Source organism: Mastomys coucha, unplaced genomic scaffold, assembly GCF_008632895.1.
Source record: "Mastomys coucha isolate ucsf_1 unplaced genomic scaffold, UCSF_Mcou_1 pScaffold5, whole genome shotgun sequence".
NCBI classification, from domain to species: Eukaryota; Metazoa; Chordata; class Mammalia; order Rodentia; family Muridae; genus Mastomys; species Mastomys coucha.
Genome location: NW_022196911.1, coordinates 80,056,384 through 80,082,210, shown reverse-complemented (window position 1 = coordinate 80,082,210; position 25,827 = coordinate 80,056,384). Strand labels below are relative to the sequence as shown.

Here is a 25,827-nt window from a genome sequence, read left to right as displayed (position 1 = left end):
GTTACTGCAAGAGTTGCCTCCTGATCACATTTTCATCATTATAGGTCACTGATTGAGTATAAGTAACTGTAATAAATAAAAAAATAAACAAATAAAATGCCAGTCGATTTATTTCAGAACAATTAAGAATGTAACAGCCAGGTTGTGGTGGCTCATGCCTGTAATCCTAGCACTTGGGAGGCAGAGGCAAGTGAATCTCAGTGAGTTCCAGACCAATGTGGCCTATAAAAAAGTGAGTTCCATGACAGCCAAAGCTATACAGAGAAACCCTGTCTTGAAAAAATAACTAACACACATATGTACATACACACACACACACACACACACACACACACACACACACACACACACACACACAGAGGAACGTAACCACATGAAAGCCAGGGTTTTTCTTTTTCCTAGCAGGCAAAGTTGAGTTGCTCTCTGTCAAGTCCATTGCAGCTGCTGGCTTGATCTTAGCCTGAATGTTTTAATAACTGGGCTTAGTGTAGAAAGCAGCTATGCTGCACTGGGAAGTGTTACTCAAAATATTCCCACCTGCAATTATAGCTTCCACCAAGTGATCAAAATAGGTTAGCAAACTGGCAGAAGTACACTGACTCCTCAAAACAGAAGTAGTAAAGCAGGCTGAATGGATAGCTGCATCTCTCGGTGGCTCCACAGCGCACATTCATCTAGCTGTGTATTTACATACAGTGCTCATCACTGCAGCACTGGGGCAGCCAGAAAGGAAATCAGTTTAGTCTCTGTTGCAATCACATTTTCCTCAATTTTCATCTTTACTTGAAACTATTAAGAAAATCCAGGCAACTCATCTTTAGAGCTATTTGCAAGTAATGTAGTTCACAGATTTGGTCCGCGTTGTTCATATTCCCACTCTAAATTCATATTAAATGCAATGCCATTCAAACCTCACAATGAGAAGAAAGTATCCTGTACTTCTCATCAGGAATTAGGTGGTACTTCTTTAGTTACATCTGTCGTGATGGGGGAAGGGACAGCAGGAAAACAGGAAGGAGTAGGCTAACACAGAGGCAGAAAAGCTATTTCTTGTGCTCTTAGCACAGGCACAAGTGTTCAGCACACAGGTCACATCTCTGCTGAAATAGCCAATATCTTCCTCAAGCAGCAAACAGGTTACCTAAAACTAAATGGCACTGAACTGGTCCAAGTTCTGGTCATCTCACCTTTTACCTATTTACCATCCTAGGAAGAAAGGGGAAGACAGGCTGACCAACAAGGTAACAATGGTCTAGTAAGTGCATACTTTCTGCCTCTGGCTGTGGGGAGAAGCATCTCAATTCATGGAAAAACTATTCAGGAATCTCTTGTTTTACCTTCAGTCCTTATATCCATGTGCAGGCTTTTAAACCCAGAAACTCCAATACTTCAAGGTAATTCACTATCACCCACAATGATGACCTGCTAGAGCCGTCACTCTGGAGAACATTACATTATGATTTAATGTCTATGTAGCATCAATGCATTTACATTGAGCCTTGGCTTTCAGAACATTAACAGGTCAATTTTTTATTCCTTTTTAAATAAAACTATTCCTCAGGGCTCTGTTCCGATGTCCATTCTCTTTGGCAAAGGACAGATTTGCTCAAAATCCCATCAGAAGGAGCTCTCTTTGTTCTCTCCTATCATTCTTCAGGTAATATGTAGAGTGCTAGGCTCATGACAAACTTGCCTCTTTGGCCAAAGAAAATTAAACTGCAGTAGTGGAAAGTCAACAAGCCCTGATAAAAGTGGGCTGAGCAGGAGGAGATAGATCCTAGTGATACCTCGCCATCTTGCATACAGCTGTCCCTCAGAGTCAAAGGCTGAAACTCCATCCTTAAGACTGGTGGTCTCTCCAAGGACACACTCCACTGTGTGTCCAAGCTACTGGTAGCAGAGCTTGCTTCTAATCCCTTAGCCTCATTCCTGTCATGCCATGTCCTACAATCTAGCTAAGGTCACTGACCTCACCAGTCACCCTGGGCATCAGTTATTGACTGTTCACAAAAGAACATCAGCCTCACACTTCCTGAGCTCTCGGACTCAGAAACAGCAAGCTAACATGCAGGCTCAATCCTAGTCAGTCATCTGAGAAAAAGGAAAAGAGAAAAGCCAGAACATGTAACTAAGAAAGGGAAGATAGAATAACGAGAAAGATGAAACATAGCAATGGCTATCTTCACAAATGCTGTTAGCATTCTGATTTCAAAACTACTGGGCAACGGAAAACCCACGGTCACCACGGTGCACTGCCACTCACTGCAGTAGCTGCTCCTTTGATCCTAAGGTTTGTTAGGTCTTAAAGGGGTTAAAAAAACCTTTAATTTTTTTTTTTTTGTTCGTGTGTGTGTGTGTGTGTGTGTGTGTGTGGTCTTTGGGTACAGAGTTCCGTATAATAAGACTATTTGTATTCATACTGGCAGAGTAAACACTACATGTTCATGCCCAGGCAGCTCTGTGCTTGTAATTTCAGCAAGAACAGAGCTCTGTCCCTCTGGGACTTCACTATTCCCCCAGTCTCCATCGCTCAAACACAGAATGAGAACAGAGAGAAAGCAGAAGAAAGATCATGGCAAGAGGTTTCACACAGCACTGCAGCTAGCATTTCACGTGGCTTAAAAAAAAAAAAATCTCATTTTGTGTTTTAATTACATTAGTTAAAACTGTTTTACTCTCAGCCTCATGTTCACAAGGGCACTTTCTGTTCCTCAACAGCTATTCAATGAATCAAAATTGCAGACTGAGGGGCTTGCGAGCAGAAGCCATACAGTAGATACAGAGCTCTGCTTCAACTTTGTGTGTCGATGCATATGCATTTACTCTCGGCAACAGCTGCACTTCCTCCCCATCTTCTTGAGGCATCGGATTGGAAGATCTCCTACTACTCTAAGCCTCTCCGTCTGGTCCAGTGCTTGTCTCCATCCTAGAACTAAACACCTGCTCTTGCTGCCTATTCTAAAAAGCCATAAACTTTATATACAAAACAAATATTTTAGAAAAGGGTACAGAAGCTAGGCTTGGTAGCACATGCCTTTAATCATGGCAGAGACAGAGTTCAAGGCCAGTGTATTCTACAAAGTGAATTCCAGGACAGCCAGAGCTACATAGAGAGACCCTATTTCCAAAGAACCAAAAAATAAGATACTGAACACAATGGAAAAAATTCACATAGTATCTCCAGTGATCAGGTAGCCTGATTATAGTAAACACCCAGATAATGATTATTTTAAGAAATAAGTTTAGCTACGAATTATCTGAATCTGTGATAAAAAAAAAATCTGTATTTTTAGGTATCTTAATATTTTTATCATTGCTATAATTGTACCTATGAAGCATAATCAAAATCTTATGACACTACATGGAGATGAGGGGATACACATGAATATATCTTTATGTCATTATTATATGGTACTAAATGAGGGAGGTTATCAATCTTAGAAAGTGCTTTCTGTTTGTTTTAAGATAGGGAGTCACATAGCCCAGGTTAACTTTGAACTAATTTTCCTGCCTCAGTCTCCAAATGCTGGTGTGTGATACAACACATGGCTAGAAATGTGGTTTTTTTACTTTTAAAAGTTTTATTAATTGGTAATACTTTATTATTATATTTATTATTTATTTTTTAAAATTTAAATATATTTTGATATTATTTTTCTCCCCAAGTCATCCCAGAATCTTTCCCTGTCCCCCTACCCAACTTTTAAGTTTTTAATAACTATCAAAGTCAGGCAGGTGTGGTGACACATGTCTCTAATCGCAGCACTCAGAAGGCAAGCAGAGTTTAAAATCAGCCTGGTCTATGTTTGAGTTCCAGGCCACCTAGGCAAATGTAGTGAATGAGACCTTGCCTCAAAAAACCAACAAACCAACCAACCAACCAACCAACCAACCAACCAACAAACAAACAAACAGGCTTTGTGCTTCTTTTCTTTTAAACCGTCGGCTCTGACCGAGCCCTTTAGGAAGAACGTCTTTACCATGCTCACAACATCACCAAATCCAATAACTGAAGTATAAAAAAAGCAACCTAAAAATCTCAAAATTCCAAACTTTTTTAAAGGAAAATAATTATCCTTATGTATCTTCAATTATGAACTCACAATCTTGGTCCATTTATATTCCTACCTTCACTTCTATTTTGAAGCAAATCCAAAACATTAGAACTTTGATCTTTAAATTATATGCCCATCAGAAAATACCCCTTTTCAAAAAGTACAATTGTAATACCATAATTATATCTAAAAATTTCACAGTAGTTTCTTGATTTGGTCCATTCTCTCACTGAGGAAATCTACCCAAAATACTTTCCTGACTCTCCCACTTGAGTCTTAGATCCTACTGTGTAATGCCAGCTCTCATGGAAGGCTGGTACTAGTGGACGCAGACCCGGAAAGCGACAAGGGTTTATCTACTTGCCTCATTTCCTCCTGGAAGTCTGTTCATATGGACCAGCTGGCCTTGATCATCCAACACCAGTTCAGTATACGTCAGTATGTCAGAAGGCAAAGGGGGTGAAGGAAGAAATGCTTGAGTAGACATGGACTCCCAGAGTTTGATGAGCGACTAATGGAAGAAAGAAGTTTGACTTATCAGTGACAATTAACATTTCAACATGGATAAAAATCACTGTCAAACTCAGTCACTCTGACTCTGCTTTCTTTTCCAAGAGCTCTAGGGAGAGTGTAAGCCTTGGACTAAATGCTCCAACCTTCGTTCTCAGCAAACATACTCTTGAAACAATTTTTAGAGCATTTTTTAGTATATCAAAAGTCAGGTACTTATCCAACAAAGTCAAATTACTGAATGAGTCTGAAAATGCAGTGGAGCATTAACACATACAAAGCCCTACCACCATAGCAGGGAGAGTAAAATAAAAAACTCAAACAGCATCAGCCAGGTGTGGTGCCTCATGTCTTTAATCTCTGCCTCAGAACTAGAGAGGTTAAAGCAGGCTCATCTCTATGAGTTCTAGACCAGCCTTGTCTACATACTACATAGTCAGTTAGAGGCCAGCCAAGGCTACAGTGAGTCTCAAAAAGCAAAACAAAACAAAACAAATAAAACCAAATAAATAATATCTCATTTTATAAGTATGTGTACCCGAGTATTGGAAGGCAGGGATACAAGGGAAGCCTATCAACAGAAGATTATTTCTAAAAAGCAGGAAGGATATTCTGCTAATACAACCCAAGAAAGCCAGGACCAGGTTTCTACTATAGGTTAAGGGGAGATCCCTTCACTACTTTTCACAATGATAGACCCATACACAGAAATTAGTTAAGATGAGTATGACTATAATATAGATCAATTATTCTTAAATTTGAGAATACGTATATACCTCTGCATTTATAAAATCATTCAGGAATGTCCTACTTCTTATGTAAATAAAACAACTTGTTTAGAAGCAGGAACTACTTTAGCTCCATCCTTTCTTGTCTTAAACATCTAAAGCCCAATTAACTCATAGTTAGCTGTCCTAGCTGTGTCCCTTGTCAATTAAAGAGTGTCAAAGGGACATAGCATTGACACTGGGAGTTGGAAGCACAGGTAGCTGTCAGGTTAATGATGCCATAAAATGGAGGTGTTGAGTGAAGGCAGGTATGTTTTGGGATACAATGGTATAAATAAATGGTTACATAAAGGTACCTTGTTCTTCTGAATACTAATGGAACCACAGACTACTAAACAAGCCCTCAGATAAATATTACATTAAGATTCAAATGTGGGGCTGGAGAGATGGCTCAGTGGGTAAGAGCACTGACTGCTTTTCTGAAGGTCCTGAGTTCAAATCCCAGCAACCACATGGTGACTCATAACCATTCGTAACAAGACCTGACGCCCTCTTCTGGAGTGTCTGAAGACAGCTACAGTGTAGCTACAGTGTACTTACATATAAATAAATAACTAAAGAAAAAGATTCAAGTGTGGTAGTACTGATAGCATTGTCTAAAAGACTCAAAAAATTCTACAAAAATATTAAAAAAAACCCTCAATATTCTTTGGTGCTTTATTCTTTGTTATATCTTGCTTGTGATATCCCCCACCCCCCAACATACACACAATTTTGATGGGAAAAATCTGCGGCATAGGAGAGGGTTTACCATCATAAAGATCATATAGGGGAAACCTTCATAATGTCATACTTTTCTCATGCTAGTTTTAATTTTACTATTCTAAATCTCCTACAAAAGAAGTTATACCTTAAACTATATATGCTGCTATATCCATTTGTCTATGCTACCTATATTGACTCTCATATTAGCTTACACTAAGGAACCATCCTGGAAAACAGGAATATGAAAACCCGAGTTCCACTCCTCTTTTTTACTATTTCTAATTTGATCACAGATGTAATATACATGTGACTCTGCACACGAGTCCTTGTAGGACATAATACATGGTATAGGCTTACTTTCTTCTACCTGAGATTTCTCTTCTTACCATTCCACCTGTTAATTCACAAAGAGCCATCCAACATTTGAGTTAGAAAGTCACTAAAACCATCAATGGAACAGAAATTAGAATAGAGTAAAGATATCTCCTGTCCTTGTGAATGCCCTTCTCAAGGCAAAGCTGCACCTAATTAAGATTCAGGGAAAGCTTGCGTCCTCAGAACTCCCACCCACCAGACACCCTTACCTGCCGAAACATCTCTGGGATATCATATATATACGTTGTTCCTAAGGACTGTGCCTGAAACCTCTTTGATTGAAGAAGGTCTTTGGTCACATATGGAGTATTGATTAACATTCCATGCAATGGTCCCTGCTTGTCTCCATATGCCTGAAACATGATCTGTGGGGAGAAAAACAGAATGCACAGACAATTAAGAGAGAGAGAGACAGAAAATGAAATAGCTGCCTAAAGCATCGTTTTCCACAAATGTTATTTCTTGAAAAATAGTTGTGGGTGAGAGAAATGCTAAGTAGTGGAGACTTTCCCCATGACACTGGGTATTTGGTGCTGTCCCTTCTCCACTCATTAACTGACTCTAAAATAATGATATGTAACCAGCCATACGTACTAGGGTGTGCTTAGTTGAAATCAACAACAAAGTCCAGTATAAATTTCATATCTCAGAGACAGAGTGGTAGCACTTGTCTTTTAAAGTGACTTGAATTTCAGATACTAAAAATGATGTCAACTAACTAGACAGAACAGCTCTAAAATTTAAGTCAAGAAACAGCTGTAGCCGGGTAGTGGTGGCGTATACCACCACTTGGGAGGCAGAGGCGAGTGGATTTCTGAGTTCAAGGTCAGCCTGGTCTACAGAGTGAGTTCCAGGACTGACAGGGATATACAGAGAAACCTTGTGTCACTGCCCCCCACCCCAAAAAACACCACAGTTGTGTACTAGAGATGATTCTTGTTCTTGGGCCAGAACAAGCCTCTACTACTTGATCATTCATTAATCCCCTTCATAAGAAGGTGCTTTGTAAGTATTATTAGTCACACAAAAGCTTCAACTATTTCTACCAGAGGTAAATTTCATCCATTCATCTAGTTAATTCTTGTTAGCTCATAAGACAGAGCCTGTGGTAAAATCACTATATTTTATAAAATTACATATTAAACTATATATACTTCTCTCTAGAATACTGTCTATAACTAGTGAATTCCTACAATTGCTGGATTGTCAAAAATGAAAGCACCACACCAGTTTTTAATCATTTTTAACTCAAATATTTCTAGAAGAGTACTTCATACTCCATATATTTAGCTAGTTTTATTTGCTTATGAATATTTATAAGGGATACCATTATTCAATTCAATTAATATTTATTGAGTGCTCAGAGGTTGTATAACACTAAACTAGGCACTTTATGTATGAGCACATAAAATATAGATTCCCAACACTCTGAATACAAATGGAGATTGGGATGAAAAGGTGTGTGTGTGTGTATGTGTGTGTGTGTGTTTTCTTTTCACATATCTGGACCTAAAATATAAGCAACAAGATTTATGAATTTGATACATATGCACAAAACAGAATTAAGTACTGTCCTAAGCCTGAAAGTTGTCCAGCTAAGTGAGTAATTCTCAGAGAAATACTAGTGCTCTGATGACTTGTCAGCCAGGTCTTATTCTGGGCATGCAAATCATAGGCTGTTTAGAGACCCCTGAGTCAAACCCTAAGTGCTCTTCTATAATACCAATGGGGAAAGTTACTATGTGGGAGACAGCAGCACCAACATCTTGGAAATAAAAGAATTAGTCATACTTTTAATGGATTCCAAGTGTTTTGGGCAAGAGTACAATATTAAAAAACTGGATTAGGGACAAAGAGTGAATCAGAGTAAGAAAGAGGAGTGAAGTGGCAGTCTCAAACCTGTGAGACAGCTCAGCCAGTAAAGATACCTGCTACCTAACCTGAGAGTTCAATGCCTGGGTATGAAAAACCTGATTCCTGCAAGCTGTTCTTATCTGACCTACATACACACACACACATTAAAAGTATCAGGGTTTGGGGACTGTATTTCCTACTAAGAGAGGCAAAACCTGTGGGTACAGGATTTGAAACTCAATTTTGCAAAGCCCTGGGATGAAGCTGGGTTAGAAAGAATAAAGCAATATAACTATGCAGTAAGGAACAGGACTGAAGAAAGATGTCTGGGTATAAATTCCGTTGCTGGAATTTAAAATGGGAACTACTTAGTGGCTTGTCAGTTTCTTATAATGTTAAAAATATAGTTACTATGAACCAGCAATTAAGACTCCTATGTATTTACTTAGGAGAAATAAAAATTTATCGGGCAGTGGTGGCGCACACCTTTAAGCCCAGCGCTTGGGAGGCAGAGGCAGGTGGATTTCTGAGTTCCAGGACAGCCATGACTACACAGAGAAACCCTGTCTCGAAAATAAAACAAAACATAACAAAACAAAAAAATTTATCTACATGAAGATTTGCAAATAATCGGGTATGATAGTGCACATTTTTAACCCCAGCACTTGGGAGACAAAGGCAGGAGGATCTCTGTGAGTTCAAAGCAATCCTGGTCTACATAGTGAGTTCTAGGACAGCCAGAGCCACATAGTGAGACCATGTCTCAAACAAAACAGGTTTGCAAATGAACGCAACAACCTAAAAGTGAAAATAAAACTCCAATAGTTGGATGGATATAAACACTTTGGTAAATCTACAAAATGGAATACTGTTCATCAATGAAAAGGAGCATGCTCACAGTCCGTGCAACACATATGAATCTGCAAAACATTAAATTAAACAAAACAAGTAGGATACAAAATAGTATATAATAGAACTGCCTAATTTCATTTATGTGCAACTATAGGACAGGTAAAACTAATCTATAGCAACAGAAAGCAGATCAATGGCTGCCTGAGTCTATGACTGAGGGTCTGCCTTTCACTTGTGGGGTAACAAGAAATTCTCAATCATGACTATGATGACAGTCTCACAAACATATACAATTGTCAAACTTAATCAGTTACAACAAATAAGTCCATTTTGGTACATATAGACCATATAAACTCCTTAACACTATAAGCTCATTAAAGGTGACATTGGACTATTCTCTTTATTATCCTCACTGGAAATCAACTCACTTAAGTAACAGATTAACACAAACTTCTCCTCCCTACTTAGAACTGCCTGACATTGTTCGTTATCACCTATAGGACAAAGACTGTATGAGAAAAACAAAACTCAAGCCAGTTAACTTTTCTTTGTATTGGCAGGACAAATAATGTAGCAGAGCACGAAGCTGGTAGTAATGGATCCTAACTGAAGCCCTGAATGCCCAGCTATCTATGTTAGTTCCATTTTCTCATATGATGAACATGGTAATTAATTGTGGAGGGCATGTTTTATACGTGTGAAAACATGCACAGGCTTTATTTATACCTCCCACTGATGGCTGCAGCTGGGCTTCTCTTAGAGAACCATGTCTGACCTACACAGTGGGCATCCTTAGAATCCTGTATATATTTTCTTTATAATGGCTCTTATCATATCATGCAAACATCAGTTACTTATCTGTCTTTTCCCATTGTGATAATACATTTCTTAAGGAAGAGCTGCTTTGTATCCATAGTTCATATAAGTATAAATATTAAATAAGCAAATAACACATGATAAACACGGTTTTGTATTATCTCAGTTTCCTATGATTCACCAGGGAAAAAGAATATGAAGTTCAAAGATAAGCACCAATAGTCACTGGCACATGGAAGTGGCTGGGGCTGCTCTGTGGTCAGTTCTCACTTCTACCACTGCTTACAACCTGGCTTCCATGCTGAAAGCAAGGCTCGGCTTCCTCTAGGGCTTTTTAAATATGCTGTTCCCCTTTTGGTCGAGAGCAGCTTATTCACTCTTGTAGAGGCCTATTTTACGTGTTTATTTTGTGTCAGACACAATACTAAATCTCTGCTGAAGGCACCTGTGTCTTTCATGCGCCAGTGTCACCACCAACCAGCATCAGGGAAATCTAAGAGCTTTCTAATAAAAGAAATGGAAAAAAAGAAGAAAGCTATGAAGAAAAAACATATTTATCAAAAACATTAAAATCTCAAGTGGCCCTCTTATTTTACAGAAGAATGGGTCTGCCTTGAAGCTGTTGTAAAAGTTAATTAAAAGCATCCCTAGCCATGGAAAGCCTTGACGGAGAATGTCCTTAAGGTTGTCCTGAAAACCATCACATGCAGCCAGACCTATGGAGCCCCTTTTCTCGCTCACCCTGCGCTCCATGCACACTGTTTTAACTGCTGGCTTCTTAAGGAATAGAGTTCTTTGGTCATCTAACTGAGAATCACAGAACAAAATGAAAGGTCACCAAGAAAACTACCTAAACTAGGATTTAAAAAAAAATATCTTCAAAGCACAAGCAAAAATATCTTTTTCTACCTCCATTCCTGGATTTAAACGAACATAAATAAAAGCAAAAGTCACATAATCTCTTCCCAGACCAAAATGCATAAAACAGTCTAAAGCCCTGGTTCAACCCCACCCTTCTGCAGAAGTATACTTTCCAAGCACCCACTGAAGCCCTAAAATAACATACTACCTCCAAAGATGTGCCAATATCCTAGAAAATGGTCCAAATGTTTAGAAACCTATGTAGTGAGCAAATTAAAAAAGAATGCTGTTATCATAGAATGAGGTGATTAATTTTTTTTAGGTGATTCATTTTTCATTCTGCATTCACTAATTTTTCCCCCTGCAAAGTAGGTTAGAGTCTGCCACTTTACTCGTGTGTAGACAGAAAACTCAGGTCAATGAAGGAAAGTGAGAATGCCTGACTGGAATACGCAGTGTACAAGAATGCAGAAGCCACAGCCTAGACCTATTCCTGATGTAGTACTATGCAGAAATTTCCCCTCTTTAAAGATAAAAGTTGTAGATAAATTCCAGCAAGTCTCCTTTCCTTATCAGCCAGTGAAGTGTCAACTGTGCTGAGAACAGGAAGAAGCAACCAGACCAGGCACAAGAACCCAGAAACAAGAAGCCCTCTGAACTGCACAATCACCTGTGGAGTTGGTTCACCTGCCCTGTAAGCGCTCATCAATATTCAACAAAAAGTTAGGTTTCATAACACATTTATCAAGAGGCACAAAGATGTCCAATGGGGTTTCATATATTGGACCAAATCAAACCTTGGAGGAGTCCACTTGTCTACTGTACCTGTGCTGTCCTGGAGTCAGTCACTTCCTTATATAGGCTGATGTCCAAGTAGTAGCCAGACTCGTTTGTCAGGAAGAGGCGGATGGGAATTGCTTTTCCGGTTGTTGTCAGGCGAATGTTGATTTTCAGTTCTGCCTGGAGGACCCGCAATTTCCATAGCCGACTTCCATAGCGCATCACCATGCTGCGCACAGATTCTTCAATCTGACACAGATACAATACCAAGTGTAAATTTGAAATACTTTGTAACTAAAAGTTATTTTAAGTTTGTACATCTTCGCAAAAGACCACTGGAATAAGACAGTGGTTTATGGAGATATGAGCCACATTTAGACTTTATAAAGAGAACTCATATCATTTATTCTCCCTGTTCTATTTAGTTTTTATAGTTAATTTGACACAACTTAGAGTCACCTGGGAAGAAGGAAATCTTAACTGAAGAACTGTATAGGCAGCCCTAACACTAGGTGGGTAGATCTTGAGCAGTATAATAAGAAAGCTGAGTTTGAGGTAGTAGGCAAGCCAGTGAGCAGCCTTCCTCCATGTGTCTCCTGAGTTCTTGTTCTGAATTTCTTCAATGGTGGACTGTGATCTGGAAGTGGAAGCTGAAATAAAACCTGTCCTTCCTTACATTGCTTTTGGTTGTAGTTTTCCATCACAGCTGCAGAAAGAAACTAAGAGCCCCCATTCCTACTCTTGCTTGGGACAAGTTAGAAACAATTTCATGCTGGTTTGGAATTTGAGTGGTTTTCTTTGAATCACAACCTCCAAATCTGTACAACTCCTTCCCTGTTCCTAATTATATTCATACTCTATATCAATGATCTGCAATATCTAAAATTAAAAGCCAGGGGATTTAAGAGAAAGCCCCAAATAAGAATAACCCCCCTGGTTAACTAGCTATTAAGTAGCATTTCTATGCATGGTAACTATGTTTCATTACACTTTCCCCGACCCTAAATCAACACAGCAATTACCACCATGAGCTTTTTCCACAAAATTTTATTAAACTTGATAATGTATGTCTCTTAGTAAATTGCACAAATTAAAGAAAGGCAATTTGTAGGTTGTACCAGAACATTCCCTCTAAACATTAGATCTTTAAAACTTGGTCACTGCCAAGTCCAACTGGTATTTACAGAGATGAGATGTTCCCTCAATTCCCTGAAACTTGGTACTGAGACAGTTTGGTACTTCACAGAGTTAGAAGACTTCTTTTAAATGGCTATCCTTGGAAGTGTCTTTGTAAGTTAGTAAGATGGTGTAATGGGTAGAGGCACTTGCCACCAAGTCTGAGAACTTTCATTTGATGCTTGGAACCCACACGGTATAAGGAGAGAACCAAGTCTTACCAAGTAGATAAATGCATAAATGGTTTTGTTCCTAACATGCTAAAACTTTACTTGTTCCCTTTGGGGCTACAAGGACCCAGGTCTTTCTCAATGCTACCTCAGCTTCTTACAAAGCACTGAAATTATCTTATACGCCCCAATTACAGTTTTCAGTAGTAGGTATCACTCTGCATGCATTTTGTTTCTGTACCATAGAATTTTAACTTAGAATACGCTTCAAGTACACAGCTTCCCTTTTTCCTGCACTGTGCTTGCTAACCCTTCTTTTCTCCAGAGGATAAAAGTTAACAAGTTGTGTGCTAGGAAACAGATGCGTGGTTACCAAGGTGGAGTATGAGTACTCAGAGAAGGGGCAGAGAGGCTGATGTTTAAAAAAAAAAAAATCATAGAAAATATTCATAGAAAAGGCCAATCTAAAAGTATATAGTGGCCTAGCCATGCCATAAGACTTCTAGCTCATATCTTATTAGTGCTGAAGTGAAATTTTGCTGTATCTGATATTGAGAATTGAAACTCAAAGAACAGCTTTTCAAATAGACACAATTATCCCATCATTTGCCTGGGGTTTTAAAGAAAAAAAAGAAGAAAACTTTCTTAGGTCTTGGACACTAACTTCAACAGGCAAAATCAGAACTGAAGATATAGGTCAGATAGCAGAGGGATTAGGAAGCATGCACAGGGTCCTGGGTTTGGTCACCAGTACTGAATATAAGCCAGCACTTGGGAGGTGGAGAGAGGAGGACCAGAAGCTGAAGATCACTCTCTGCTACATGGGGAGTTCAAGGCTAGCTTGAGGTACACATGACAATGCTTTAAGAAGAAGCAAAAGTTTATGTCTTCAATGGATGTGAAAGAAAGGTAGATACTGACAGTCCTATACAAATGCACAGCAACACAAGAGAAGGCAGAAAGATCAGGAACGCAGCCATGTGCCCTTCCCTGTTCCACCTAGGTAGGATAAAAGCAAAGTTCAGAACCGTCTTTGTACTTCCCTTAAGTACTCATTTTACAATAGAGCCTCAGGGATTAAAAACAGAGCATGTGAAATTCCTTACAGCCAAATTCTCGCACTGTAGGAAATAGAGTAGACAGTTTGGGACAGTGTTGCATCTAAGCAAGGTCACTCATAAGTAGCATTTAATGCATAAAGGCAATAATTTAGTCAAAATGTCTAATAATAGCAAAATTAATTACTTCAGATGAGAAATTCTAGGGGGCAATAAAAAATAGGACCACTACCATGGTAAATATAAAACTATGCTCAATGGAGGAGTTTTTACTGCAGCAAATAACTAGCCAACTCGTGAGTTAGCACACCCCCTTCAGTTTTGATGACTGTTCTTAATGACTAGAATTTGAGCTAGTCCCATGAAATAGTCTTTACAAGCAGCCTGCAATGTTAAGAATTAAGAGGGCAACTCGCTGACAAGTGAGCCACATAGAATGAGTCCCTTGGTGGGGGCTGACAGAGAAAACTGAGAAATGTACCTTTGATGGGTCCATGATGACCGTGGGCACAAAATTGAGGAAGATGTGGTTACAATCAGTACGGACATTTGTATTATTAAAAGCAACTTCCAATTCATCCATGGCTTCCAGGAGCAGCCGCTCCCCTTCATTTTGTAGATATTCAAATGAAGCTTCCTATATAGGAAGAAAATCACCACTGTTAATGTGCTTTAAAAACAATAAAGAGAGCCGGGGAGTGGTGTCGCACGCCTTTAGTTCTAGCACTTAGGAGGCAGAGGCAGGTGGATTTCTGAGTTTGAGGCCAGCCTGGTCTACTGAGTGAGTTCCAGGATAGTCAGGGCTACACAGAGAAACCCTGTCTCGAGAAAAAACAAACAAACAAAAAACAAAAAAAACAAAAGAGGGGCTGAGAAAATGGTTTAGTTACTAGGAAAGCACAAGGACTTCAGTTTGGATCTCCAGAGCTCATGAAAATGCTGAATGGTACCCAGCATCTGTAACCCCAACATCAGGGGAAGGTAGGAAATGGAAACAGTTGAATCAAAGGTTTCATAAGCCAGCTTCTCTAGCTGAAACTCTAAGTTCCAGGTCTAGTGAGAGATACTGTCTTAGATAAAAAACAAGGTATAAACTGGGCGGTGGTGGCACACGCCTTTAATCCCAGCACTTGGGAAGCAGAAGCAGGTGGATTTCAGAGTTCCAGGCCAGCCTGGTCTACAGAGTGAGTTCCAGGACAGCCTGGTCTACAGAGTGAGTTCCAGGACAGCTAGGGCTACACAGAGAAACCCTGTCTCGAAAAAAAACAAAAAACAAAAAAACAAAAAACAAACAAACAATAGAACTGCGTGTGTGCATACAGATACACACACAAACACACAAATAGTAATAAAAATAAAATAGGCAGCGACAGAAGAAGATACCCTCACAAGAACTTGTAGCCTCCACATGCACTTGAATATGTAGGTACACAACTTAAGAAGCAATATAACAAAATAGTAAGGTATGTGGTTATGCATGGTTAACCTTTCTTCTGGTTGTCAGTCTATTGACTGTAGGAGGCAAGGATAGGAAAGGGCTAAAGTAGAGAGCCCCTGCCAGCCCTTTCTCCAGCCTCTTAGGATATTTGCCTTTAAGAGGTAGAGATGCTTGGCATCCCCAGAGCTGAATTCTCAGTACCATTATGTTTCATATGTGCCAGGCAGAGCTCTTTAGAAAGAAAACCTGTTTAGAATAGAGTTAAAGAACGCTTACTAAGGCAGTAGAACAGAGTAGTTAGCATGGGAGGAAGCCCATGCATTCAGACGAGTTTACAATAGGGTTACTATAACTTTCTTCTTATTTGTTATCATTATCCAAGTCTTTGTGCATTTTTTTTCTGCTGAGCATACTTTTCTTTCTTCAAGTGAGTGCTTTCATGCTTCTAATATCAAGAAAAATCAAATTAAAGAAAAATGAGCCTTTTAGTACTTGGAATATTGGAAAGTAACAAAGGCAAAAGCTTTGATGCAAACAGTAAAACCCTAATTTTGAGCTGTGACTGACTCTCTGTCCTTTCCCTCAAGGATAACTTCCCATTAGTGTAATATACCCACCTTTGTGACCAGATCAGAGTGCCTGATGATTGCACGAACAAAGAACCTATAGTCAGTCACTTCTGTGCCTACTTCCACCTTAGCAGCTCCAAGGTACAGGTGCATCTTGTGATTAGCACACGGAATGGCAGTAAGGTCAAAATTTCTCATCCGGTTCAGCTCTAACTGGAAAGCCAGAGCAGGCTCCAGGTGTCGATAAATGCGGTCCTCCTCAAACTGAGCACAAGAATCAGAGGGAAAACAGTCTACATGAGGCAATAGTTGCAAAATCTCTTCAAGATTGTATTGGTAAACAGATTCTTAGGACTGTACACGGTAACTCACATTGGTAGCACCCAAAAGTCTGAGGCAGGAGGATTAAACCCTGTTTCAAAAAAAAGAAAAAAAAACAAACAGGAAGGAAGGAAGGAAGGAGGGAAGAAAGAAGGGAAGGAAGAGAGAGAAAGAAAGAGCAGACATGCCCAAACACCTTTGTTTCTCAAGTGGATCAAGGGGGGTCTCTTTGAGTTTTAGGTTGGCCTGGTCTACATAGTAAGATTATGTCCCCCAAAAGAGAACTAAATAAAAACAACAGAAAAATCCAATTCCCTCAGAACCCTTAAGCATTTAATAGTGTTCTAATTTCCAAGAAACAACCAGCAATACAAGTTGCTTCACACTAATTAATATTTACTTGGCATGATAGTATTGCAGGTTCACCCAAGTAGTATCAAATACTTAAGAGCAAGACTCCTATCTTATCATTTATGACAAAGCACAAAGAACATAATAATAAATAACTACCATATAATTTTTAGATGGTATTCAGCTTTGGGGCATCCCATCCTAATAGCTACATCAAAAAAAGTTTTTATTAGTCTATTTCTAGTCATGTTTGCTAAATATAAAATTGTTTTGCTAGACAGTCTGTCAATTAAGTCAATGGAAGAGACAGCTAAAATATAAGCTGGTAGAAGAAAGAAATTAACATGGTATGAAAATTTACTTTAAAACCAAAACCAAATGGAGACAAAAACAAGCTGAATATATACCAATTGTCTGTAGGTGACAAAAATAATCCCACTAAACAAAGCAGTCTTTCATAACATCAAAACTGTTCTGAAGGAAAGGGGTGTTTTAAAAGCTATTGCCGTCTGTGGGTCAACACATTGATCACTTTGTAAAATATACCCTTTCTGAAGGAAGCATGCTTTAGAGAAAGGAGAATGGCAGCAATGAACTGCACAGCACAAAAAGAGAGGAGGAGGGAAGGACGTGGGATTGGGGGAGGACGGGAAAGAGGGAGGAGGAGGAGGAAGGAGAAAGGGAGAGAAAGGAAGCAATGGAGTGAATCAGCCTTACCTTATCCCTTGCTCGGAATGTGAAAAATTTGGGGAATTCTCTCTGTGTTAAAGAAAAAGGCAAAGTGTGTTATCCTTCACGGAATGGCTCTTTGGGGACACAATGTACAGTATGGTCTCAGTCAGTCTAGAAGGCAGTTTCCCAGATAGCATGTTTCTTATCTAAGCTTACTCCAGGGAAGAAGGGCCCCCTGGGCAAGGCAACACTCACTTTGACCCCACTGGAGAATCACCACACTAGCAACCTACCTTTAGTACCAATCATCTCCCAAGAAAAAGTTTTCACTTCATTTCTCAAGTGGGAAAAAAAGTGTTCCTGCATGTTACTTTTGGCCCAATCTGGCAAGTAAAATCAATACACCCTTATACTGCAACCACTGCAATGGGACTTACTAGTCTGATTTCCCAAGTTTCTCCTTAAGAAAACTTGTCAAATGGAAACTAGCCAAGTAAAATTTGAGCCTGTGGTATGCCCCCACCCCCTTCATTCTGAAGCCAATCATTCCAAGGATTTAAATAAGAACATTCCAAGACAAAGGAAGTAGTCAGTGCTACTTTGGTCACTGCTGCTCTGTCTAGGAAAAGAGAGGTTGGGACCAGTGAACTTGAAATCATTAGGTCTTCCTGCACAGCATTACACAAGAAAGCAACCAATTTACTAGAGCCCTATTAATTAACAAAGATGAATTCAATTAGTGGAGTTCATTAGTTTCTGAAATTTAACTTATTAACACCGACTACTCCTGTTTCTCGGATGGGAAGCTCTCCTGGCAGTGCTGCAGTGAGTCATTACTATTTCCTCTCTAGGAGTTCCATTAGGCACCTTCCTCATTATGAGTGCAATGCAATCAAGTGAGAGTTGGCGAAAGGCAGAGACTAGGACTAGCTGGATGCATTCTTCAGGAGCCATGAAGGAAGTGCAGGCTCAGATCTACTAGTTGGAGGGCGCTCTTTCATGCCCTTTAAGGGCCTGATCACAGCCCCTGATTCTAAGAAGAGCAAGGCTTAGCTCATGAGGAAAACCAACCCAAGTCTCTCATGACAGTCCATTCCTTTTGACTTTCAAGCGCAGCTGTTATCTTTATTCTTGTTATGATCAAAATTCCTTATTTAGATGTTTTTCTTTAGTGAGACAAAAAAATAAAAAGAGGGAAAATTAAGACTAGTAAACAAGGCAAACTCATACTATAACACTGTGAGTTTTTAATTCACAGAAAGCTTCTGCAGTTGTTTCTACACATATATTCTGCTTCACCTCACACTTATACACTTAATAAATCATTTTATAATTTCCTAGTTGTTGGGTTTTTTGTTTTGTTTTTGTTTTGAGACAGGGTCTCACTGTCATTCTGGCCTGGAACTCACTATGAGGTTGTCTTCACTTCCACCTGCCTCTTTCTCCCAGTGCTGGTAATGCAGGACTGCCTCACCATGACTGCCTACATTTTCCTAGTATTGTGATTGTAAAATTAAACTTAACAGATTTCTAGGAGTTCATTTACCAACACTAGAAGAATCAAAAGGTCTTTAAAGGCCCTTCAAAAGTGAAAGTGGGTTTTACATATGACTGACATTTTACTAATAGGATTTTGTTCTAAACAATTCTCCGGCACACCTCCTTCTGGCTGCCCCAACGACATGCAGCAACAGGGGCATAACGTCAAAATTAAGTAGGAAATGCTTTAGCCGAGCTGCCAGCAGATTCCATACTCTGAGCTTTACAGAGTCTAGTTTTGGTTTAATTCTAGAAAAATCTAGTTTCCACATTATTAGCTAAAAAGTAAAACAAAACAAAAAGACAAACAAATCCTTCCATGGGGTTTCCTTGAAAGCAAAGTAAGTAATACCATCAGATGATGTTTAAGTCACACTTTGCTCTGTGCCTGAACTGAGGCACTTGTATGATATGCCTTTTCTTTGTACTCCTGTCCCATTTTTACTGAAAAACAAAACAGTAGCAACCCAAAATTTCTAAGAGGCTTTCTTTTTCACCAAATCAATTAATCACATCTATAGGCATGAAAATCAAACAGTTTGAAGGAAATATCTTTATTGCATAGGAAAAGGACTACTCTTTTGGCAGAGGGTGAGCTATGTACGGTAATAAGACAGAGTTAAAGTACCAGTTTAAAAACGTGCTTTTACTGGGTGTGGTGGTGTGTGCCTTTCATCCCAGGACTAAGGAAGCAGAGGCAGGTAAATCTCTATGAGCTGTAGGACAGCCAAGGCTACACAGTGAGATCCTGTCTCAAAAGAACAAAACAAACCACAAAACAAGAAGCAACCCCTCCTCAACAAACAGCAAATGCCACTCATCACAGACAGCTGAGGAGGCATTTGAGGCGATGTACTGCCCTCCCCAGCTTCTGAGTAGACTCTGATACACTGAGATTCAGAACATTTCCACCGGGGGCTGGCAAGAGATAAATGTCTGCAATAGGCAGGCAGGAGAATCAACTCATTCTGCAGGCTCTCACTAAAAGGCAACTTTTTGGGACTTAAAGACACAAAATACTACAAAACATCAGAATGAAAGTAAGGTGGAAACTCCATTTTGATCCTATGGCTTTGGTGACTTCCTGCCTCTCACTCATCTTCATGCTGCCATGTTTCCCGCTCACAGCATTCCTGCTTATTCCATCACTAATGTAATTGCTTTCCGGGCATGCTCTAGTGTTATGGGCAAATATCATAATTGAATGTACACAAAGAAAACCCTCTCAGTGTTCTGATACCAAAAAAACAAAAGAATGCAACATTTCTCAGAAAGAAATTATACCCCTGCTGTGTTCTAATCAGCCAACCATCATCAAGACAATCAAAATAATTTGCCTAAATTAGCCAATCAAGACACCCTGCAAATCAGAATGTGAAACCCTGAAAGAGAAAGCATCATAGCTGATTATGATACTAATAATCGTGTTAAAAACCTAATGAGATGAAGAAATTGGGAGCTTGCTGGTGCAATTCTCTTCTACCTCAACATGCTGAGAACTAATTATATAGACTGTAATTAAAACAAACCCCTAACCAAACCTGGTTAGTTAGTCCACCAGTAAACAGAACTACCTTAAAAACAGAAAAGAGGCAAACACAAACTACTATGAGCCATGATAACCATTTATGATAGGAAACGCCTCCCGCAAGGCCATAATAATCCAAACTACTTTGCCTTACATGGGAGTCACTCACATGAAAATCCAACTAGCTCTTTGGAGATTTGTGGCAATTTTTAAAAATCCCACAAACCCTTAGAAGACAAAAAAAAAAAAAAAAGGAAACATTTTGTAAACAGAACACAAACTGTGATTTTGAATCCTGTCACAGCATTTGGACTTTATGATTTTTTTCTTTAAAAGAAAAGAAAATATTCTAAAAATTCATATTTTAATATCTTGAACATATCTTTGCTTTAAAAATAGAAAGAACTCAAGTTTTAAAAAGCATAATATATATCAATTAGCTTTTTCTTATATACTTTTGGGATTTAAACTCTAAAATACTAACGTAATTAACCAGGACTTAATAGAGAAATTCAAGAAGCCAAAGCTGTAAGGCAGTGCAGGATGGGATATGCCTATAGGTCAGAATGTGGGAGGCTAAGGTGGCAGAGTGAGACCCTGCCACCCACCTCCATGCAAAAAATAAGAAAAAGAAAACAATAATAAAAACCTTAAGCAAATAAAAAACAAATTATGAAACCTTTTTTTAACTGAAACATATATTTAAAAGGGCAGACTTGTTTTTCCTACAACTTCCTATTTAAACACTAATTTTAAGCAGTTCTTTGCTTCTCATTAAGGAGAGCTGACTTAATTAGTTGGCTATGAAGAGAGATTCCACACCCAGTGCTTTTACTGCTGGCGTAATAGCTGTGTCAGAGTAAGAGGCTGTGGACAGAATCAAAGTCAAGGGAGCAGCAGACATACCAGTGCCCAGTTCTCTATTCAATAAGCATGACCTCACAATGAGGCACTGAACTGCCTATGGACTCACTGGTACTGGAATAAACACGGTATGGTATAGCCACACTCTATGAATCCTTCTTTTATCACTGTTATTGTTTGTCTGGTTGGTTGGTTGGTTTGTCAAGACAGGCTTTATCTGTGTAGCCTTGGCTGTCCCAGAACTTGGGACTGTAGACCAGACTGACCTTGAACTCAGAGGTTCACCTGCCTCTCCCCACCCGAGTGCTGGGATTAAAGGTGTATACCACCATTGCCCAGCTATGAGTTCCTCCTTCTTGTCGCCCTCATTTGTCTCGTGGTTCTACGGTAGTCAGACAGATCCATGACTTTGAAAGAGAAGTTTTTTACTCCTCACCAACCAATGTTGTTGTTAACAAAACTTGGTAACCTTTCTCCTCTCCTTGCTGCACCAGGGACACACTCTCTGTTCTATTCAGTAATACAGGGATTTCACAGTGTAGAACAGAGGAGGCTGCATACATCACTGTGGATTACCAAGAAGCCAGGGAGATCAAGGGATTCATCTCTAACACTCCTGGAAAGCTTCCTCTTTTTCACACTACACTAACTATAGGCCAAGCACATATCAGACAATATGACAGAGGCTAAGCATTCTTCATGAATGGCAAGCTACTGCCAACAGAAAAACTCAGAGAAGCACCAAGACTGTATTCCTGCACTTGTACAATTCCTGTCAAGGTCCCCTGGCAGTTCAGTAATGAGTTGCCCTTGTCCCCTGCAAACACAATAATCATTTCTAAGGAGCCAAACATGAAAATGTCTCATTCCTTAGAGCAAATTCAGCCCACAACCAAACTTTAAATGTTCACTTGGCTCTAAAGCAGCCTTTCTACGTTCAAAAAATGAAGGCATTTATAATCTGACTGATTTGCCACTTGATGTTACTATAAATAAAAACTGGACAATAACAGCTAGAAGATCAGCCTGCTAGTCTCATTAACTAAGAGATTTGAGCTATACACATCCCTATGCAACCTAAATTCAGAAATATGAGGAAAGCAGGAAGAAAAAAAATTAAACCAGTTAGATAAGACAGATTTGGGTTATTTTTTGTTACTGTTACTGTGGTTGTTGCTTGTTTTTGTATTTAGTATGCATTTCATATCTATAGTAAAAATAAAAAATGTTAATGGAACAACAAATTATGTTTTTTGAAGAACTTAGGGGGTCAGTTTTATTTAACCCTGGAATACTATAAGAAACAGTCACTGGACTGTATATGTGATGACACTAAATGTACTCTAAGCAAAAAGAGTAAAATAACTTTACAAATTCATGTCAATCTCTTTAATAATATGCTAGAATTCCAATGCCTGTGATAATGAGAGTGAGCTTGCTTACAGTTCAGAAGCCTAGCTCAATTCTGATACACATCCAGGGCCTGGCTTCTGGCATGTGTACCTTAGTTCCGATAGCATCTACCAGCCACAGTGTTTATTCATGGGCACTCAGAGTCTATCCCCGAGTATCAATTTTATTCTCTAAGCTCCTGATTTTTCTTCCTAAAGCCCCAGGGTTCTCTCTAAGCTCCTCATACTTCTCCACTGACTCCTGTTTCCTATCTGAAGTTATTGATTGATGTATACCTGCACTCTGCTGGATTTCCTGACATCAATAACACAAGCAAGTTGTGTAGTCCACAACATTTCCTAAAGCATTTCAGAAAAATCTTAGCTGTTTAGCTTGCAGGGTAGGCTCTCTCGTTTCTCTATACTAGACAGCAAGCTGACTATATGAGGAAAAACAAAATATCAAATGCCTTGAGTTTAGGAAGCCATTTCCAGAACACAAAATGTTACCTGCTCATTCTTACAAATGAGCAGTACTTGAATAGTAAGCTTAATTATTTTAACGGCAAGAATAAATAAATAGTAACAAATAAACAACAACAAAAAAAACCAGTAAAAATTTTCTCAGAAAACACCCTTGTAATCTTGCTTAGGTTATACAGAATGAATTTGTAATGGAGAATTTCATCTACAATCATCATTCTGAGTGAAACCATGAATACAGGCTAGGTTTCTGGTTCTGACCACACTGGTTATGACCTCAGTAGAAACTAGAGCTTACATGTCTACTATCAGCTTAACTTTCTTTCCAAAAAAAGCCTTAACCTCACAAATATAAAGAGTTAACTCAGTTAAATGGGAGAGCAAGGAGAATGCTTAGTACTTATTTATTTCTGCTCTTAGAATTAAGGTAGAAAAATAACAATTTGGGCTCTACAAACACATTTTAAACAATACATAACTAGCCTTCAAAACTGAGGTTTCGTGATATCAGAACTTGTATCCAAGTTTAGTGGGAGCCAAGAACACCAGCTGCTGCTTTCTTACTGATGCACTGTGTGGAGACTGTGAGGGGAAATGACTGCTAAGTTCCTAATTCTTACTCAACCGAGGCAATGTACATGTTGATCCTTGTCTACGTCTCAGAGCTACCCTGAGACTCCTAGAGCAGAGGGTTTAAAAAGAAGAAACTAACCTGAGAAAATTAAATAAAACTAAAACTCATTCCCATACTTTAGAGGGTGGGTACTCATCTAGCCCGTCCAAATAACTCAATCATACTCTGTTTAAGTAACCAGTTAAAAGCAGATCAAACCTTTTACAGTTGATACTTTGACTTACATGAAATCTCTGATCCACCTCACAGTTGACTTGTTTTCTGAAATCCTTTTATATAAAAAAATGGAGAGAGGAGAGAAAAGAATAAACCACTTAATAAAAATTAGTAAATTAGTCAATTAGTAAAAATACTAAAAATAAACTGAGTAACAGATGTTACATTCTTAGAATTTCAAATATTATCAAAAGCTTTTTTCAAAATTAAATTTATAGAGAAATACTTATTTCTTTGTATAATGTCTATAAATAACATATTATTGAAACACACTTCTTATCTTTAAGATTGTGATGGCAACATAAATACTAGGCAGATGCAATTCATGTGTCAATACCTTTTGTGCAACTAGGAATGTAAGTCGCCGGATCCCATGCTCAACTAGAGTAGCTTTCTATGAAAAAAAAACATACAAAACATAAGACAGATGACAAATAAAATTTTACCTATTTAGTCTTTACAAGATTCTGGCTGGAATAAGCACCCTTTCTAAAATACAGACCTCATCTCAGAACCTTCAAAATTAGAAAATAGATGTTAAATTGATCAGGAGAGAAGAGAAAGAGAACTCTGTAGAGAAGCAAGGGCCACATGAAGTCTTAGAACTAATTCACCTCAAGGTAAAACATACTGGGATGTTTAAATTGTCAGTGTGACAATCTAGAATCATAGGGGAAAGTCTTTAGAGGGACTGTCTGGGTCATCTTGGCCTTGACATCTCCTCCATGTCAGCATGGAGGAGTTTTTAAAAATGGTTTCTTTTTATTTTCTGGTATGGGTATTTCACCTGAGTGTATGTATATCTGTGCATCACATGTATGCAGTGCTCAGGAGGCCAGAAAAGGACATCAGCGCTCCTAGAACTGGAGATCCAGAGGGTTGTGAGCTGCCCTGTGACAGCTGGAAATCAAACCCAAATCCACTGGAAGAGTAGTCTTCTTTTTTTTTTTTAATTAATTAATTTATTTTTTATTAGATATTTTCTTTATTTACATTTCAAATGTTATCTCCCCTCTTCTGGTTTCCCCTCCCCCCAAAAAACCCCTATTCCCTTCCCCCTCCCCCTGCTCACCAACCTACCCTCTCCCACTTCCTGGCCCTGGCATTCCCCTACACTGGGTCTCTCCTTCCACTGATGACCGACTAGGCCATCCTCTGCTACATATGCAGCTGGAGCCATGAGTCCCTCCATGTGTACTCTTTGGTTGGTGGTTTAGTCCCTGGAAGCTCTTTAAGTACTGGTTAGTTCATATTGTTGTTCCTTCTATGGGGCTGCAAACCCTTTCAACTCATTAGGTCCTTTCTCTAGCTCCTTCATTGGGGACCCTGGAGCACAATGTTCTTAACTTCAGAGGCATTTATTGGAACTGAAGAGATGACTCAATGGCTAAAAGCACTGGCCTTTCTTCCAGAAGACCCATGTTCAATTCCCAGCACCCAAGTAGCAGCTCTTACCCAGCAATAACTAGGGTACCCAACATTCTCTTCTGGCTTCCATGGGCCATAGATATGGTACATAAACATACATGTAAGCAAAACACTCATAAATAAACTAAAATTAAAAATTACATTTACTATTTGTGTATTTGAGTCTATATTATGTGGGTCTTGAGGACTGACTGGAGGTCATTGGGCTTAGTGGCAGGTGTCTTTACTCATTTAGCTATCTGGCCTCCAATTCCTAACATTCAATAATATATAGGATACTTTTTAAATCTGAAGTGTTTTCCTCTTATAAAAAAGCAAGTTTCAGCTGGGCAGTGGTGGCGTACACCTTTAATCCCAGCACTTGGGAGGCAGAGGCAGGCAGATTTCTGAGTT

General features: G+C 39.1%; 1 protein-coding gene across 6 annotated transcripts in view; it reads right to left on the bottom strand.

Moving 5' to 3' along the window:
* Acaca (acetyl-CoA carboxylase alpha) overlaps positions 1-25,827 on the bottom strand; it is a 268,630-nt gene that overhangs the window by 75,359 nt on the left and 167,444 nt on the right. For all 6 annotated transcript variants that reach the window (XM_031350925.1, XM_031350927.1, XM_031350930.1 and 3 more), the window contains 8 exons: positions 24,344-24,400; positions 24,015-24,059; positions 17,397-17,438; positions 16,056-16,271; positions 14,482-14,637; positions 11,642-11,845; positions 6,643-6,798; positions 4,420-4,566 (listed from right to left, as the gene is read on the bottom strand). In XM_031350925.1, the coding sequence (XP_031206785.1) occupies positions 4,420-4,566; positions 6,643-6,798; positions 11,642-11,845; positions 14,482-14,637; positions 16,056-16,271; positions 17,397-17,438; positions 24,015-24,059; positions 24,344-24,400 (1,023 nt within the window). The remainder of the gene's footprint in view (positions 1-4,419; positions 4,567-6,642; positions 6,799-11,641; positions 11,846-14,481; positions 14,638-16,055; positions 16,272-17,396; positions 17,439-24,014; positions 24,060-24,343; positions 24,401-25,827) is intronic.